The 14515-nt window shown below is 26.8% G+C and overlaps 2 protein-coding genes across 2 annotated transcripts; one reads left to right on the forward strand and one right to left on the reverse strand.

Annotated features, from left to right (window-relative positions):
* Window positions 1–2007: 2007 nt before the first annotated feature.
* On the forward strand, window positions 2008–5615 carry OCT59_003188 (uncharacterized protein; the record flags this gene model as incomplete). Its single annotated transcript, XM_025323560.2, has 5 exons — window positions 2008–2256; window positions 2334–2406; window positions 2641–2822; window positions 2906–3248; window positions 3347–5615. 5 exons carry the CDS (start codon window positions 2008–2010, stop codon window positions 5491–5493), a joined length of 2994 nt encoding a protein of 997 aa, XP_025174453.2. The 3' UTR covers window positions 5494–5615.
* A 1031-nt stretch (window positions 5616–6646) lies between these two features.
* On the reverse strand, window positions 6647–9137 carry OCT59_003189 (uncharacterized protein). Its single transcript, XM_025332271.2, has 5 exons — window positions 8847–9137; window positions 8696–8768; window positions 8439–8611; window positions 8000–8351; window positions 6647–7930 (listed from the first exon to the last, which is right to left on the reverse strand). The coding sequence occupies exons 1-5, from the start codon at window positions 9075–9077 to the stop codon at window positions 6804–6806; spliced, it is 1956 nt and encodes a 651-aa protein (XP_025174454.1). The 5' UTR covers window positions 9078–9137; the 3' UTR covers window positions 6647–6803.
* Between the last annotated feature and the right edge of the window lie 5378 nt (window positions 9138–14515).

A 14515-nucleotide genomic window follows, 5' to 3' on the forward strand; every position in this document is an offset into this window, starting at 1 on the left:
TTATCGGGCACCTGATATATGTAATATTGTTAAATATCATACACATATATCACATATATTGCACACATATTGGGTACCTGATATGTACCCAATAACATTGATTTTGACCAGTGATAATAAACAGTCCAAGGAAAAGTGCACCAACTGCGCAACTTGTATATAATAGTGTAATTGAAGTATTTAGAGATTTGAATGAAGCAGACATATCCATATAACAAATTTTACTGGCAAATTTGTTCATGTATATAACATATAAGACTAGTTACAATGCAGAGAATGAAAGACTTTCCAGCTTGTGCATCATACATTCATACTCCTGAAATACTGCTCTACCATTACCTGAGATGTTATAACTTTCAATTACTTGTGCTAAACATTCAAACATTTTTTTCCATTGGAGCTGCCCAGTATATTTTTATAATACTCTTGGAATAGCCTAATAACATAACCATAGTCCAGATTGTTGCCTCAATTTGCAAGCAATTCTGATAATTCTTGATCATTTTCTGCAAAGAGGTGGAGTTCATCTTCATATGAATACTTCGCTGTAACTGGAGAATGTCTATTCTTAAACAATTCCAAATATTTTTCACACACTTCACTTTTGACACATTGAAAACTTAATGATTCTGCTGAATTTATCACGTGATTGTGCGTGAACTTTACAGTGAGTTTACGCTATATAAAAAATTTTTTGATACCTCCTGGAATCATCTGGGCACAATGTGCCATTATTCTACTACTCTGATTTTAGCTGTAAAGTTGTAACACATGAATTTGGGAAGATAAGGCCACACAAATCCAATATATTGTTAACATAACAAGAGGGGGGAAGGAATTTAACAAAAAAATTTGTTAATTTTGGCCCGAATTAAATGCTATAATTTATTAAGTGAACACTTTGGCCTAAATTAGGAAATCTCTTCAAATTATAACCTAAATTATATGTTGAAAAAACCCTCCAATAATTGGCGAGGACTGCCGGGGAGGGTTATGTTAGATTTGAACAGCCTAATGGGTACGATACGAATGCCAAGATTCCCAAATTTAACCAAAATCACGTGAATTTTTTTTTTGTATAAATGCTAGGGGATAGGTAAATATACGGGGGGGCCAACTCAAGGTTACACAGGCCATGGTCATAAGACCAGAACTGAAGCCTGTAGTAATTTTATAAGTAACTATATTAAAATTCAAAAATACCCCATGTTTAAAGCGAGAAATGGGCCGATAATCAATATGATCTATGAAAAAAAAATTAGCCCCCGAAAATGACAAAATCCGAAACTACACAAATATATAATTTTTGTCAAGGTTTCGCTTCTATATATTTCAAAAAACTTGATCGGCTATTTTAAATACCTCAAAAATATATAAAAGTTTATTAAATACTTGAAAATAATGCACAACGAAAGAAGAAAACACTATTTTTAAATGTTTTAAGCAAAAAAAAAAATTATTTTTTTATTGAAATCTCAAAAAAAAAGTTTGTAATTTCTAACTTCCTATTGTCATGTAATAAAACATATAAAAATACGAAAGAAATTAACCAGTGGTCCAATTTGGATGAAAAAACTTCGTCTATATAAAGCTAATATGAACAAACTTAACTTCTGAGATCGGCTACTTTCTTATGTGTGCGTGTCGAAAAAAATAAAAAAAAGCGAAATTTTAATATGAAATTTCGTTTGTGTAACCAATTTATGAAGGCTTCAGTTCAATCGGTAATTGATCAGCCTGTGTAACCTTGAGTTGACCCCCCCGTATATTTACCTATCCCCTAGATAAATGTCGACTTGCTGTTGATCAAACTTTTTTTTGTACATTTAAAAGTCATTACACAAGGTCCTTTAAATATAAAAAAAATGATTATTTCATCAGTATTGGTATGCAGTAAATAAAGGTCATATGATTAAATATTAAAATAAACCTTAATTTTTTGAATTTTCAACCGCATAAAATTTAACCTCGACTCAATAATATTTATTTTATTTAATAAAATTCATAATGTCTGATAATACCGAAATTGAACCAATTAATAATAATACAAATGAGTGGATTAATTGGATTAAAGAAGCTATATCTAAAAAATACATTAAATATTATGAATACGAGAATTTCCATAATATTAAAGAAATTAGTTCTGGCGAAATTGGAAAATTTTATCGTGCAAATTGGAAAGATTCTTATAAACATTTAATATTGAGATCATTTACTAATTACGACGATACGACCGTTAAAGAAATCGTTCGTGAGGTAATTATAATATAGTATCCTGTTTTTTAATAATAATATTCGAGTTTTCTAACTAAACTCTTTTTTTATTGACCTAGCTTGAACTTCATCACGAGGTTGATTTTCATGAAAATTTTATTCAATTTTATGGCGTTACAACTTCTAATGAAGGTATGATAATGTTTTTTTTAGTAATGTTTGGCCGTCACAATTTGGAATTTTTATTTAATTTCAATTTCTTAAAAAACGGGGAGAGTTTATTATGTTTGTTAAAAAAATGGTAATTACTATAACTAATATAGGAGGTGACATCGAATAAAATTCTAAATTGTAATGGCCTTTACTGCAAAAGTTGTTTAATTTACCTTACACATAATTTATTAACTAAATTTTTTTCTCAAATAGAAAATCAAATTGACCGATATATGTTAGTAATGGATGATGCCGATGGTGGTACCCTCCAGGATTATTTAAAGAAAAATTTTCATAACCTCACTTGGAATGATAAATTCAACCTAGCGTTTCAATTGGCCAATGCCGTATCATATTTGCATGAAGAAGGAATTAAAATTGTTCATGGTGATTTGGTAATCCATTTATTTTTATTACTAAATAATAATAATATTTTTTTTAATACGAATAATGATTATCTAATAATTTTATTATATAGCGTTCCAGTAATGTATTCGTACATCAAAATATCATCAAGTTGGCTGACCTTGGAATGTCAAAAAGAATTGAATCAAAATCATCTGAAATACCTCGTGAAATAATAGCTTATGTTGATCCGAAAAAGTATATCAAACGAAAAAAAAAGAAAAAAAAATATCAATTAAAAGAAAAAAGTGATGTTTACAGCGTCGGCGTGATTTTATGGGAAATATCTAGTGGTCGACCTCCTTTTCAAACTTATGTTTCTAATTCTTCTAATTTAGACGAAGAAATTTCAAAAAATAATCTTAGAGAAGAAATTATACAAGATACCCCTCTTGGTTATTCTAATCTTTATACTGGTAAATATTGATATAAAATTTTAATGTTGAAATTTATAGTATTATTAATTTATATTTATAGTATTATTTTATTAATTTATATATTCTTAATAATTTAGAATGTTGGAAACCCGAACCAGATGAACGTCCAATTATGAGTAAAGTTGTCAAGAGTTTAAGTTCAATGATTTTAGAAAATAATTCATCGACAAATAATTATCAAACAATTGATTCAAAAATGAATAATAATATTAAAATCCCTTCAAATGTTAATGATTTATTATATGGAGGATTATCTCAAGTTATTCAAAATATTGAGATAAGTGCAAATGAAATAATTGAATCTTTAGCTATATTGAAAGAGAAGTTTAGTATAATTGTTGACGAAATTGTTAATCTTATTTCAAAAAATCTAAATGAAGGAAAAGAAGGAAAAGAGGTGAAAGAAATTGTCATTGATTATCTTGATAACAATAATATAAATTTAAAAGTAACTTATGATTTGCTTTTAAATAATCAAAATAGTTCAAATTCTATTTTTTTACTTGGATATTTTGATTATTATGGTATTATTATAGAAGATATAAATTATGAAAAGGCTTATAGTTCATTTGTTAAATCATTAGAAAAAAATAATTTATTATCACAATATTATTTATTCGAAATTATCATTAACACAATAATTGATCTTATTTTAGAAAATCTAAATGAAGGAAAGGAAGAATTTGTAGTGAAACAAATTGTTATAAAATATCTTGATAATAATAATATAAATTCACAAATAATTTATGATTTGCTTTTAAATAATCAAAATAATTCAAATTCTATATTTTTACTTGGATATTTTAATTATTATGGAATTTTTACAACAAAAGAAAATTATGAAAAGGCATTTAGTTTATTTATTGATGCATCAAAACAGAATCATATTTTAGCACAATACTATGTTGGAATATGTTATGAATTTGGTAATGGAACAACAATAAAAAATGAAAAGCTAGCTTTTGAATATTATGAAAAAATAGCTAACAAACTTTACGCATTAGGAGAATTTAAAGTTGGTTATTTTTATGATAAAGGAATAGGAATTGAAAAAGATGAAGAACGAGCTATTCATTGGTATGAAAAAGCTGCAGATATTGGACATTTTATTGCTGCATATAATCTAGGTCTTTATTACAAGAATAAAAAAGGTACTGAAAAAGATGATAATAAAACTTTTGAATTGTTTAAACACTCAGCTGATGGAGGAAATATAGATGGAATAGTAATGTTAGGATATTGTTATAGTAATGGAATTGGAACTAATAGTGATAAGAAAAAAGCATTTGAATTATATCAAAAAGCTGCATTTTTAGGAAATAGTACAGCTCAACATAATCTTGGTCATATGTATAAAGATGGAAAAGGTGTTGAAAATGATTATAATAAAGCTTTTGAATTATTCAAAAAGTCATCTGATGAAGAGGAGAATGTGGATGGAATAACGATGTTAGGATATTGTTATGATAATGGAATTGGTACCAAAATTGATAAGGAAAAAGCAATTGAATTATATCAAAAAGCCGCAAATTTAGGAAATAGTATAGCCCAACATAATCTTGCTTGTATTTATAAAGATGGAGAAAGTGTTGAAAAAGATTATAATAAAGCATTTGAATTGTTTAAACAATCAGCTGAAAAAGGATATCCAGATGGAATTACAATGTTAGGATATTGTTATAATAATGGAATTGGAACAGAAATTGACGAGCAAAAAGCCTTTGATTTATATCATAAAGCAGCAAATTTAGAAAATAATGCTATAGCACAACATAATCTTGCCCTTATGTACAAAGATGGTAATGGCGTTGAAAAAGATGATAATAAAGCATTTGAATTATTTAAAAAATCAGCCGAAAGAGAATATTTAGACGGAATTACAATGTTGGGATATTGTTATGATAAAGGAATTGGAACAAACATTGATAAGGAAAAAGCATTTGAATTATATCAAAAAGCTACAAATTTAGGAAATAAAACAGCACAACATAATCTTGCTCTTATGTATAAGGATGGAGAGGGGGTTGAAAAAAATTACAATAAAGCATTTGAATTATTCAAAGAAGCAGCAGAAAAGGGATATTCAGAAGGAATTACAATGTTGGGATATTGTTATAATAATGGAATTGGAACCAAAATTGATAAGCAAAAAGCTATTGAGCATTATCAAAAAGCCGCAGATTTAGGAAATGATATAGCTAAATATAACCTTAAATGTTTGTAATATTTGAGTATTTAAGAGCACGTATTAGTCAAAATATATGTATCAGTATTCATCATTTTATAGTACAATAAAAGTAAAATGAATAAAAAATTTCACGTTTTTAAATATTATTTTTTTTTCTGAAACATAAAAGGTAACAAGAACACTAAATTTCATGACGTAATTGACGTAATTGTATAAACAATACATTTTTAAGTCCGTACATTCCAGAAGTTACTAGACTGCTGTCATTTTAAGTCACATTTCAAAAAATTTAATCTCACATGATTTATTATCAAGTTTTGCTGCATGTGTTGTTGTCATTGTTATAAGGCTTAGAAGTTAACATTCTTGGACTCTCTACATACATTCAGTACATATGGTTACTTAGAAGCGTGAGAGTTATACACTTATACTAGTACATATGTTTGTATATATTTATTCATCAATTGATTCTTTCAAATCGAAATAATCGAAATTAAACAAATTAGAGTTAAACGTAAGGTATCATGCAATTATTTCAAAACTAAAACCCTAATTCTAATATTTTTTAGTATCTTCGAGTTGAATCTTTCATCGTTACAGGATGGATGTTTATTTGGTATTTTTTTATAATTAATAGACGTAAGTTATCAATAAATACTGTGACATTGAAATCTGAAATGAACTTAATGGCTCTGAAAACTGATAAATTTTTTTAAAAAAATTAGCACGATTACCTACTTACAGGGAATTCGTTGGTGCATTGTATATATTCGTAGCTTTGACTGCATTTTATGGTCACAACATTATTTCTCTTTAGCTTAGAAGCTTATTCAACGCTTAATATTATTGAGATTATTGTATTTGGATTAATTTAAGAAAGATTGTGAAAGTGTAAATCCTATGCACAAAGAACTTTATTCTTATTCTTTTGTTAGATGAGTTGCTATTGGTGTAATGATTGATGTAAGTATTTATGATTTTGGAAAATATACATACATACACACATAAATATTTATTGTTGAATTCCTTATCGTAGGCCTACTTTTATATTGTGCATCTAAACGATGTCTAAAATTCGTGACTGCGCCATTTTTGCGCTTATAATATTTATCCTATATATTGTAAATAGTTGCAATATTTTGGTAGTATATTTTCAATAAAATTAAAATTCTATATCAATATATTAATTGTCAATTAATAAATAAAGTTTATTATATCCTCATCATTTATGTTAATTACAAAGTCCTACAACCTACTACGTACTATTAAACGATAAGGTAATTGAAAATACTATTATTTAATGTTTTAATGAAATTAATATACGTAAAATTATATACATTAGTATCTTAATCTGAATATTCAATTTCTAGCCATGTAGATACTTTTTCTTTACTTCTTACATTCTTAGTAGATACTTTATTATTACTTCTTACATTCTTAGTATTTAATAGACTTTCTAACTTATTTTGTGCTTTTTGATTTCCTTGATTTGCAGACTTTTCAAACCAATAAATCGCCTGATCAATATCTTTAACATCTTCATATATGATCGCAAGATTATATTGTGCTATAATATTTCCTAAATTAGCAGCTTTTTGATATAATTTAAACGCCTTTTGTTTATTAATATCAGTTCCAATTCCATTACTATAACAATAACCTAACATTGTCATTCCATCTGTATCTTTCCCTTCAGCTGATTTTTTAAATAATCTAATAGCTTTATTATAATTTCTTTCAACACCTTTTTCATTTTTATAACAAAGACCAAGATTATGCATAGCTACGAAATGTCCATTACTCGCAGCCTTTTTATACCAATAAACAGCTTGCTTTTCATCTCTTTCAGTTCCTATTCCTTTATCATAAAAATAACCAACTTTAAACTCTGCTACAATACAATCCTGATTTGCTATTTTTTTATAATACTCGAAAGCCATACTTTCATTTTTCATAGTTCCATTTCCAAATTCATAACATATTCCAACATAATGTTGTGATAATAAATGGTTTTTTTCTGATGAAATAATGAATAAGTTGAATGCTTTTTCATAATTTACGCTTGTAATAATAATTCCATAATAATAAAAATAACCAAGTAAAAAAATAGATTTTATATTATTCTGGTTCAATAACAGCCATTCATAAACTTCATTAGTATCATGATTATCTAGATAGTCTAAAACACGTTTTATTATTAACTTTCCCGCTTTTCCTTTATTTAGATTTTCAGATATAAGATTAATGATTTCATCAACAATTATGTCGAATTTTTTATCAAATAAATTTATAGTGCTTGACTGTTGTTCGCTTGGTGGTTGAAGGAAACTGTCATTACTCTGTTGGCCATTTGTTTCTACTCGCGTTCCATAGCATGGGTGGCTTGCCGGTTGATTAGTTGATATCATTAATTTTAGTCTTTCAACTACTTTTTTCATTGTTGGACGAAAAACTGGTTCACTATTCCAACACTCTAAATGATATTTTAATAAATTAGTGTGGTTAATTAACATTATAATAATTTAATAATAATATTATTTACCGGTATATAAATTAGAATAATCTGAGGGGGTATTTGGAACAACCTTTTCTCTTAAACCTTGTGAAATTTCTACGGCTAAATCAATGTCATACAGTTCATCGTCAGTATAAAAAGGTGGTTGTCCGCTAGAAATTTCCCACAGGAGCATACCGATACTGTAAACGTCACTTTTTTTGTTTAATGGGTATCGTGTTTTATTATTATTCTTTTGTCTACTAAATCTTTTTGGATCAACGTAAGGAATTATTCCAAATAATTTTGATTGAAGCTTAAACCCTTCCTCGATTCTTTTTGTCAATCCAAGATCAGCCAATTTGACGATATTTTGATGAACCATTATATTTTTGGAGTGCTAAATTAAATTAAATTAAATTAAATTAATTAAATTTTAAAATTGGTTGTGTAACTATTTTCATAGTGTATATAATATATAACGTACTAAATCCAGGTGTATAATTTCCTCATCGTGTAAACATGATACAGCATAGGACAGTTGAAGTGCCAAGTTTAATTTATCACTCCAAGTAAGATCGAGAAAATTTTCTTTTAAATAGTTCTGGAGAGTACCACCGTCAGCGTATTCCAGTACAAACAAGTATTGATCATTTCGATCTAATTAATAGAATAAATCATAAGTTTTTTTTTTAATAATTTAAAAAATAATTTTACCTATAATATAAATTAAATTATTCTTACCTTCATCGTAAGTTGTAACACCATAAACGTGAAGAATATTTTCATGAAATCCAACTACCCGATGAAGTTTAAGCTAAATAGAGTTTTAACTTTTAAGTGAGTAACGCATAACTGATAATATACAAATAATTTAATATATATAATTAATTACCTCGTGAACTAATTCTTTAGTGATTGTATCATTAAAATTAAAAAATGATCTTAATACAAAATATTTATTAGAATTTTTCCAATTTGCACGATAAAATTTTCCAATACTATCGGAACCAATCTCTTTAATATTATAAAAATGATCGTATTCATAATATTTAATATATTTTTTAGAAATGGATTTTTCAATCCAATCAATCCACTCGTTTGAATCTTCGATATTATCAGACATTGTGAATGTTATAAAAAATAACAGAGAAATTAAGGTATTTATAAATTTACGTTTCTTGACGAAAGTAAAATACGCCCTCAACGAAATATACAAAAAAAGCAAAAAAGTAGCTATCACGTGATTATAATCTTAATCATCAAATTTCGTGTGAAATTATACTGTATATTTATAGTCATTTTTACGATATTCAATGAATTTCAAATATAATGTTAATGAAAAATTTTCCCAGAACATTACATCGATTTTGATGGCGATTTATAATGAATTTCCCTTTTATTATATTGAAGTCACGTAATACATACCTAATCTGGTATTATTAAAACCAAATGAGAATTAATTTTCACAATTCAATCAAATTTCATTATTCCTTTTATCTCTTAATACCTGTTTGCTGTGTATCATTTGTGAGAAATTGTTAATAATAAAATATTGTGTAATTTACAAATTGTTGATCGAGCCAATCATGATCGATCAGAAATCTGTTATTTATATTTGGGCCAAAATTATCCATAATGTGGGCTGAAATTATTGTGTACATGATAGATTTGTATTTGTGCGTCAGTGTTTCTTAAACACATTAAAATATAGTTTTTTATTTTGACCATTTATATTAACTAAAATTGACCTAACAAAATAAAAAAAGAAAAAATTTAAAAGAAATTTAATGTCACTATCAAACCTTTCCCTATTTCTCTAATTTACTAAATTCTGTTAAAGTGCTTAACCTTACTTCAGAAGTCAAGTTCTATTACGTATAATTTAAGCTTATTTTCAATTTCATTTCAAATAATTTTAACTTTTCGTTTTTTTATTGTTCCATTACCAAATTCTTATTTCATAACATAGTAATTGTATTAAAATTAAAAAATGATAGAAAATTTTCAATTTTCACGATAAAATTCTCCAATTCTATGTATCAGAATCAATTTCTTTGACGCTTTGAAAATTTTGTATTCGTAATAAATAATTTTTAGAAATAACTTCTTCGATCCGATCAATCCACATATTCATAATTTTCAATATAAAGAAATTTGAGAAAAATTTTTATATATTTAAAAGAATTAACGAAACGCCGCATTATAATTTAACGCATATTTATGGGCATTTTACGTATATAGAAATGTTTGATTGTCTTACATCATACTCACTTTCATATGATTATTATAGTAATCTACATAAACATTTATTCATAAATGTTTATTAAGTGCAGCCATAGCTATACCGATATTGGAAAAGTATGATTTTTAGTAATTAATTCGGTGATATAGCGCTTTTTTTTTTAAAGGATAAGGGAAGAAAATTTGAGTCTCTATTTGTTAAAGTCATAAAAATCGATCTACTTGAAAATATCTTTTTTTTGTATTAAAAATATAATTTGTTTGATTAAATTGCTTGTGATCCCAAAACAATGATCAATTTTATTTACTCAATTATATAATATAAAATTTTAGTCTTGAATTACTCCTCATTATGTAGCATAAGCTATTTATAGTACTTATCTAAAAATGAGATTAAAAAATTCTCCTTTAGTCATGGAGAGTGTTACGTAATATTTAACTATAATAATAGCATTCTATTGGCATATTAGTAAAAACAAATAGTAACATATCAATATTCTTCTGCATGATATTCAGTTTATTTAATACCCGTCGAATTTTAAGTGAATTCTTGATGGAGATTAATTCATTTTTCGGAATTTGTGATTCATTTTGCCGAATATATTAAATTAGGTTCAATTCAACAAAAGAACATATAAAAAATTAATAAATAGAAATATAACCTTTAAAGAAAATAATCAACATTCTATCTAAGATTTATGTTTTCATAAACATTTATTGACAGATCGAAGCATTCTCAACTTTTCGTAAAATTTTAGATGCCCCTTTTTTGCAATTAAATCAGCTGTTGCCTTAATCCGTCGTTTAAATCATATATCGGAACTCAACGAGGTAGCAATTTTTTTCCGTTAAAAGGAAGGAATTACATAAGAGTATCCAACTCTCTCTTCTTCATTGTATAATTTTTCTTATACGAAATATGGAGCTGATTCTGAAATACCAATAAAGGAAAGCTAGGCTAGAATCGAACTAGACAAAGCACAGCTATGCTACCAGGTTAAGATTAAAAAAAACTTATCTGTTCTCTTAATCTTTTAAATGCATAGGAGAAAGAAAAGAAACAGATCAAAAGAAGAAACCCACCTTACAATTTATTTTCTTGACAGAATGTTTGTATGTTGATAAACATTCTGTATTTACCTATTACGAAAAGAAAAATGTGCTAAATTTTTTATTTAATAGTAAGGAAGGTACTGTCTTAAAGTTAGGACGTTTCTCTTTAAGTCAAAAAGGAACTTCCCGACCCAATTGAATTATCATCCGTTCCTTAACTTGCTTAGAAGTTACCCAATAAAAAACACGCCTAATTGAAAGAGGATTCCAAGATCATGTGGCCTAGTAAGTTATTAAAGTTGACGGTACTAACAGTAATAAAAGTACATAACGCATAACGTTAAATGCATGATAATGAAACTGCAGAGCATTTCTTGATTTTCTTTCTTTTAATAATCTTTGGCAGACTCCTACAGTTAATGTAATCATAATTTGTTTTATGATGAAAACAAGTAAATATTCTCACTTGTGTAAACTTCGCTCTCTACTCCTCCAGGTGTTAAACTAAAAAAATGATGATAGCAGTAATAAAACTGCACTGCAGAAAAAAAAAGCCCGAATGGGTCTTATATATATATATATACGAGGCATTTTTTACGCGATTATTTGCTATCGATATTACAGTAATTTTACTACTATGACGTGATGTTACAGCTGTTATGCGATCAATATGCTAATTCATTGTTATCCTACAGCCAAATAGGATCGTATTTTTTTAATAGCATAATTATTATTGATATTTCTCATATATTAAATAACATGAAAAAGTTAAAGGACGCGTTTGGTTGAAATTACATATTATTGGATACAACTAATTGTTATTATACCAGCTGCATAATAATTAAATAATTTTAATATAAAATAAACAATTATTAAATAAATTACTTTATTCCTTATTTTAAGTATATTTAAGTATAAATACTTTTCGTAGGGATAATTGACCTGAACATCTCCCAGATTGAAAATCCAGCAATGCAAGATTTGCCTTGCTTTCCCATATATCATTTATACTGCAATATTTTTATTATTGGATGATTACAATCTTATAATGCTTATAAAATTTTTTTTTTAGGCAATATATAGAAATAAAATCCATTCATACTTTTCTCTTTTATCGCAATTTATACACACACATTATTTATATATAACATACGTAATTAAAAAATATAGACTTTTTTATTTATTTTATTATTTCTCCATTTTTTTTTTTTTGAAAAAAAAAAAGGCTACTTATTTTGATAATCTTCAAAGGTGTATTGAAACCATACCGTTTCTCGGGGAACCGTTCATTTCACCGACAGACGTTTCACCGACACATTTTTTTCACCCCTGTGATTGTCACATGACAGTACTTGGCGTGATGTTTAACGTATAATTATCACGTGATATGTATGTGACATTTAGGTGTCGGTGAAACGGGTGAATCTGTCATTTCTCAAAGCAACCGATGGACTTGTAAAATTGATCTATTTCTTCCTTTAGAATGTATAGAAATTTTATTCTACCCTTTTTTCTTTTTAGATTTGCTTGGTTCAAAGGTATTTAATGTTGTTCAAAATGATATGAATGGAAACATTGAGGTACGTTTTAATCATTTTAATAGTTTTAATCGGGTTTAATCGGTTTGATGGTTTTTAATGTTTTAATCTTTTTCATTAATTTTCTTTATATAGAAAATTAGGAAATGTTATGATGCTGACCCAACAAAGAGTCATACTCTCGAAAAGCTGGTGATTGACGAACAAGGTGAAAAGAAACGTCCTGCTACTGATCCTACTCATAAATGTCATATTACTTAATAAATTTCATATAAATATAGAGGATTGGAATTTACTTCAGTAGCATTAGGACGTTCTATTAATGATGGAAATGATGAACTTTCAGTTTCTTTTATAGTGTTACTTTGAAACCATTTCATGGAATGGTCGTCCGACCTATATTTGCAGTATGTTTTATCATTTTTATTTTTTTTTGCATACATACATATTTTTGTATATATTAAAAAAAAAAATTCTTTTTTTTTGGATCAATCAAGTTGGCAATGAAAGCTTGTCCTTATCGTAAAGATTTTTTTGAAAAATTGTGAAAAAGTTAAACAATATGATGAACGGTTAAAATGTTGTTCAAAGATTAAATAACTTTTATACTGAAGGTGGTTATGATAAAGGTAAATTTTAATAATAGATAATAATTTATACATTTGTTGATTTTTTTTTTCATATATTAAAGTTTTCATAAAATAAATAAAGACGGAAAATATAATTTTGGAACAAAGCAAATTAATTGGCTCTTATTAATAATGCGATAATAGAATTGAATAATATATATATTTATAATAATTATCATCTTACAAATATATTGTTAAAAGGATTTCCCACCAAATAATTAAAAAAAAAATTATCTAAAAAAAAGGTAGTAGAAGATAAATTAAAAACAAAACATATTTTTTAATTTTTGTTTTCAGTTTCACCAGAGTTTCACCAGGCTTCTTTGAATTACAAGCTACAATCTTGATTTTGTGATTTTTGTCAGCAGGTAACGATTCATGTAATTTGGATTCTTAATAATAATGAATGTCCATATTTTCGTCGCAAAACGATAAGTACGAGGACGTCCAGCCTGAAAATTCCAATAATAAGTTGGGATGTATAAATTTAATAAAACAAATTTGATCCAAGAGATTCCGCTATACTTTTATCAAACCAATAATAAATATAAATTTGATTTTGTAAGTACTATATTAACAAAAACAAAAAAGAAATATATATATTTCACGATCAAATCATTTCTATTTTTTATATTATACCGGATTTATTCAAAATATTAATACTTGTAAAATCAGGTGGAACATCAGGTTCTAACGTGATGTAATTCAATCATATTTCCTTATTTTTTATGGAACATTCTTTTTTGTAATCTAATTTTATTAATTTGGAGCACTTAAATTTGGCCAGAGTTATAACCGGAAATTATCAGTATAATTCCGTATGGAATCCGGATTCAATCCGGATTTAATTGTAACATTCAAGTGGGTTTTTGTATCTTAAAAAGGCGAATCTATGCTTTATTTAGCGACATTGTGATAGTATCGGACACCACAACATACTAAATTTGGTCGTCTTTCGGTAAAAATTCTTTCCGATGGTTGTACAATACAAATGTACAATAGAATAAAGGGTTAAACCGGAGATTTAGAAATCATCCTATCCGATAAAACATCATTGGGAATATTAATCTGTTATAAATACGGTTTAACCTTAACCGAAA

This window comes from Rhizophagus irregularis, chromosome 11 (assembly GCF_026210795.1).
Source record: "Rhizophagus irregularis chromosome 11, complete sequence".
Classification (NCBI taxonomy): Eukaryota; Fungi; Glomeromycota; class Glomeromycetes; order Glomerales; family Glomeraceae; genus Rhizophagus; species Rhizophagus irregularis.

Coding starts and splice junctions, on each gene's coding strand:
- OCT59_003189 (XM_025332271.2), bottom strand. CDS start 9,077: ATGTCTGATAATATCGAAGATTCAAACGAGTGGATTGATTGGATTGAA. Junction 8,352..8,438: donor AAATTATACACCTGGATTTA/GTACGTTATATA, acceptor AATTTAATTTAG/CACTCCAAAAATATAATGGT. Junction 7,931..7,999: donor TTATTCTAATTTATATACCG/GTAAATAATATT, acceptor AATATCATTTAG/AGTGTTGGAATAGTGAACCA.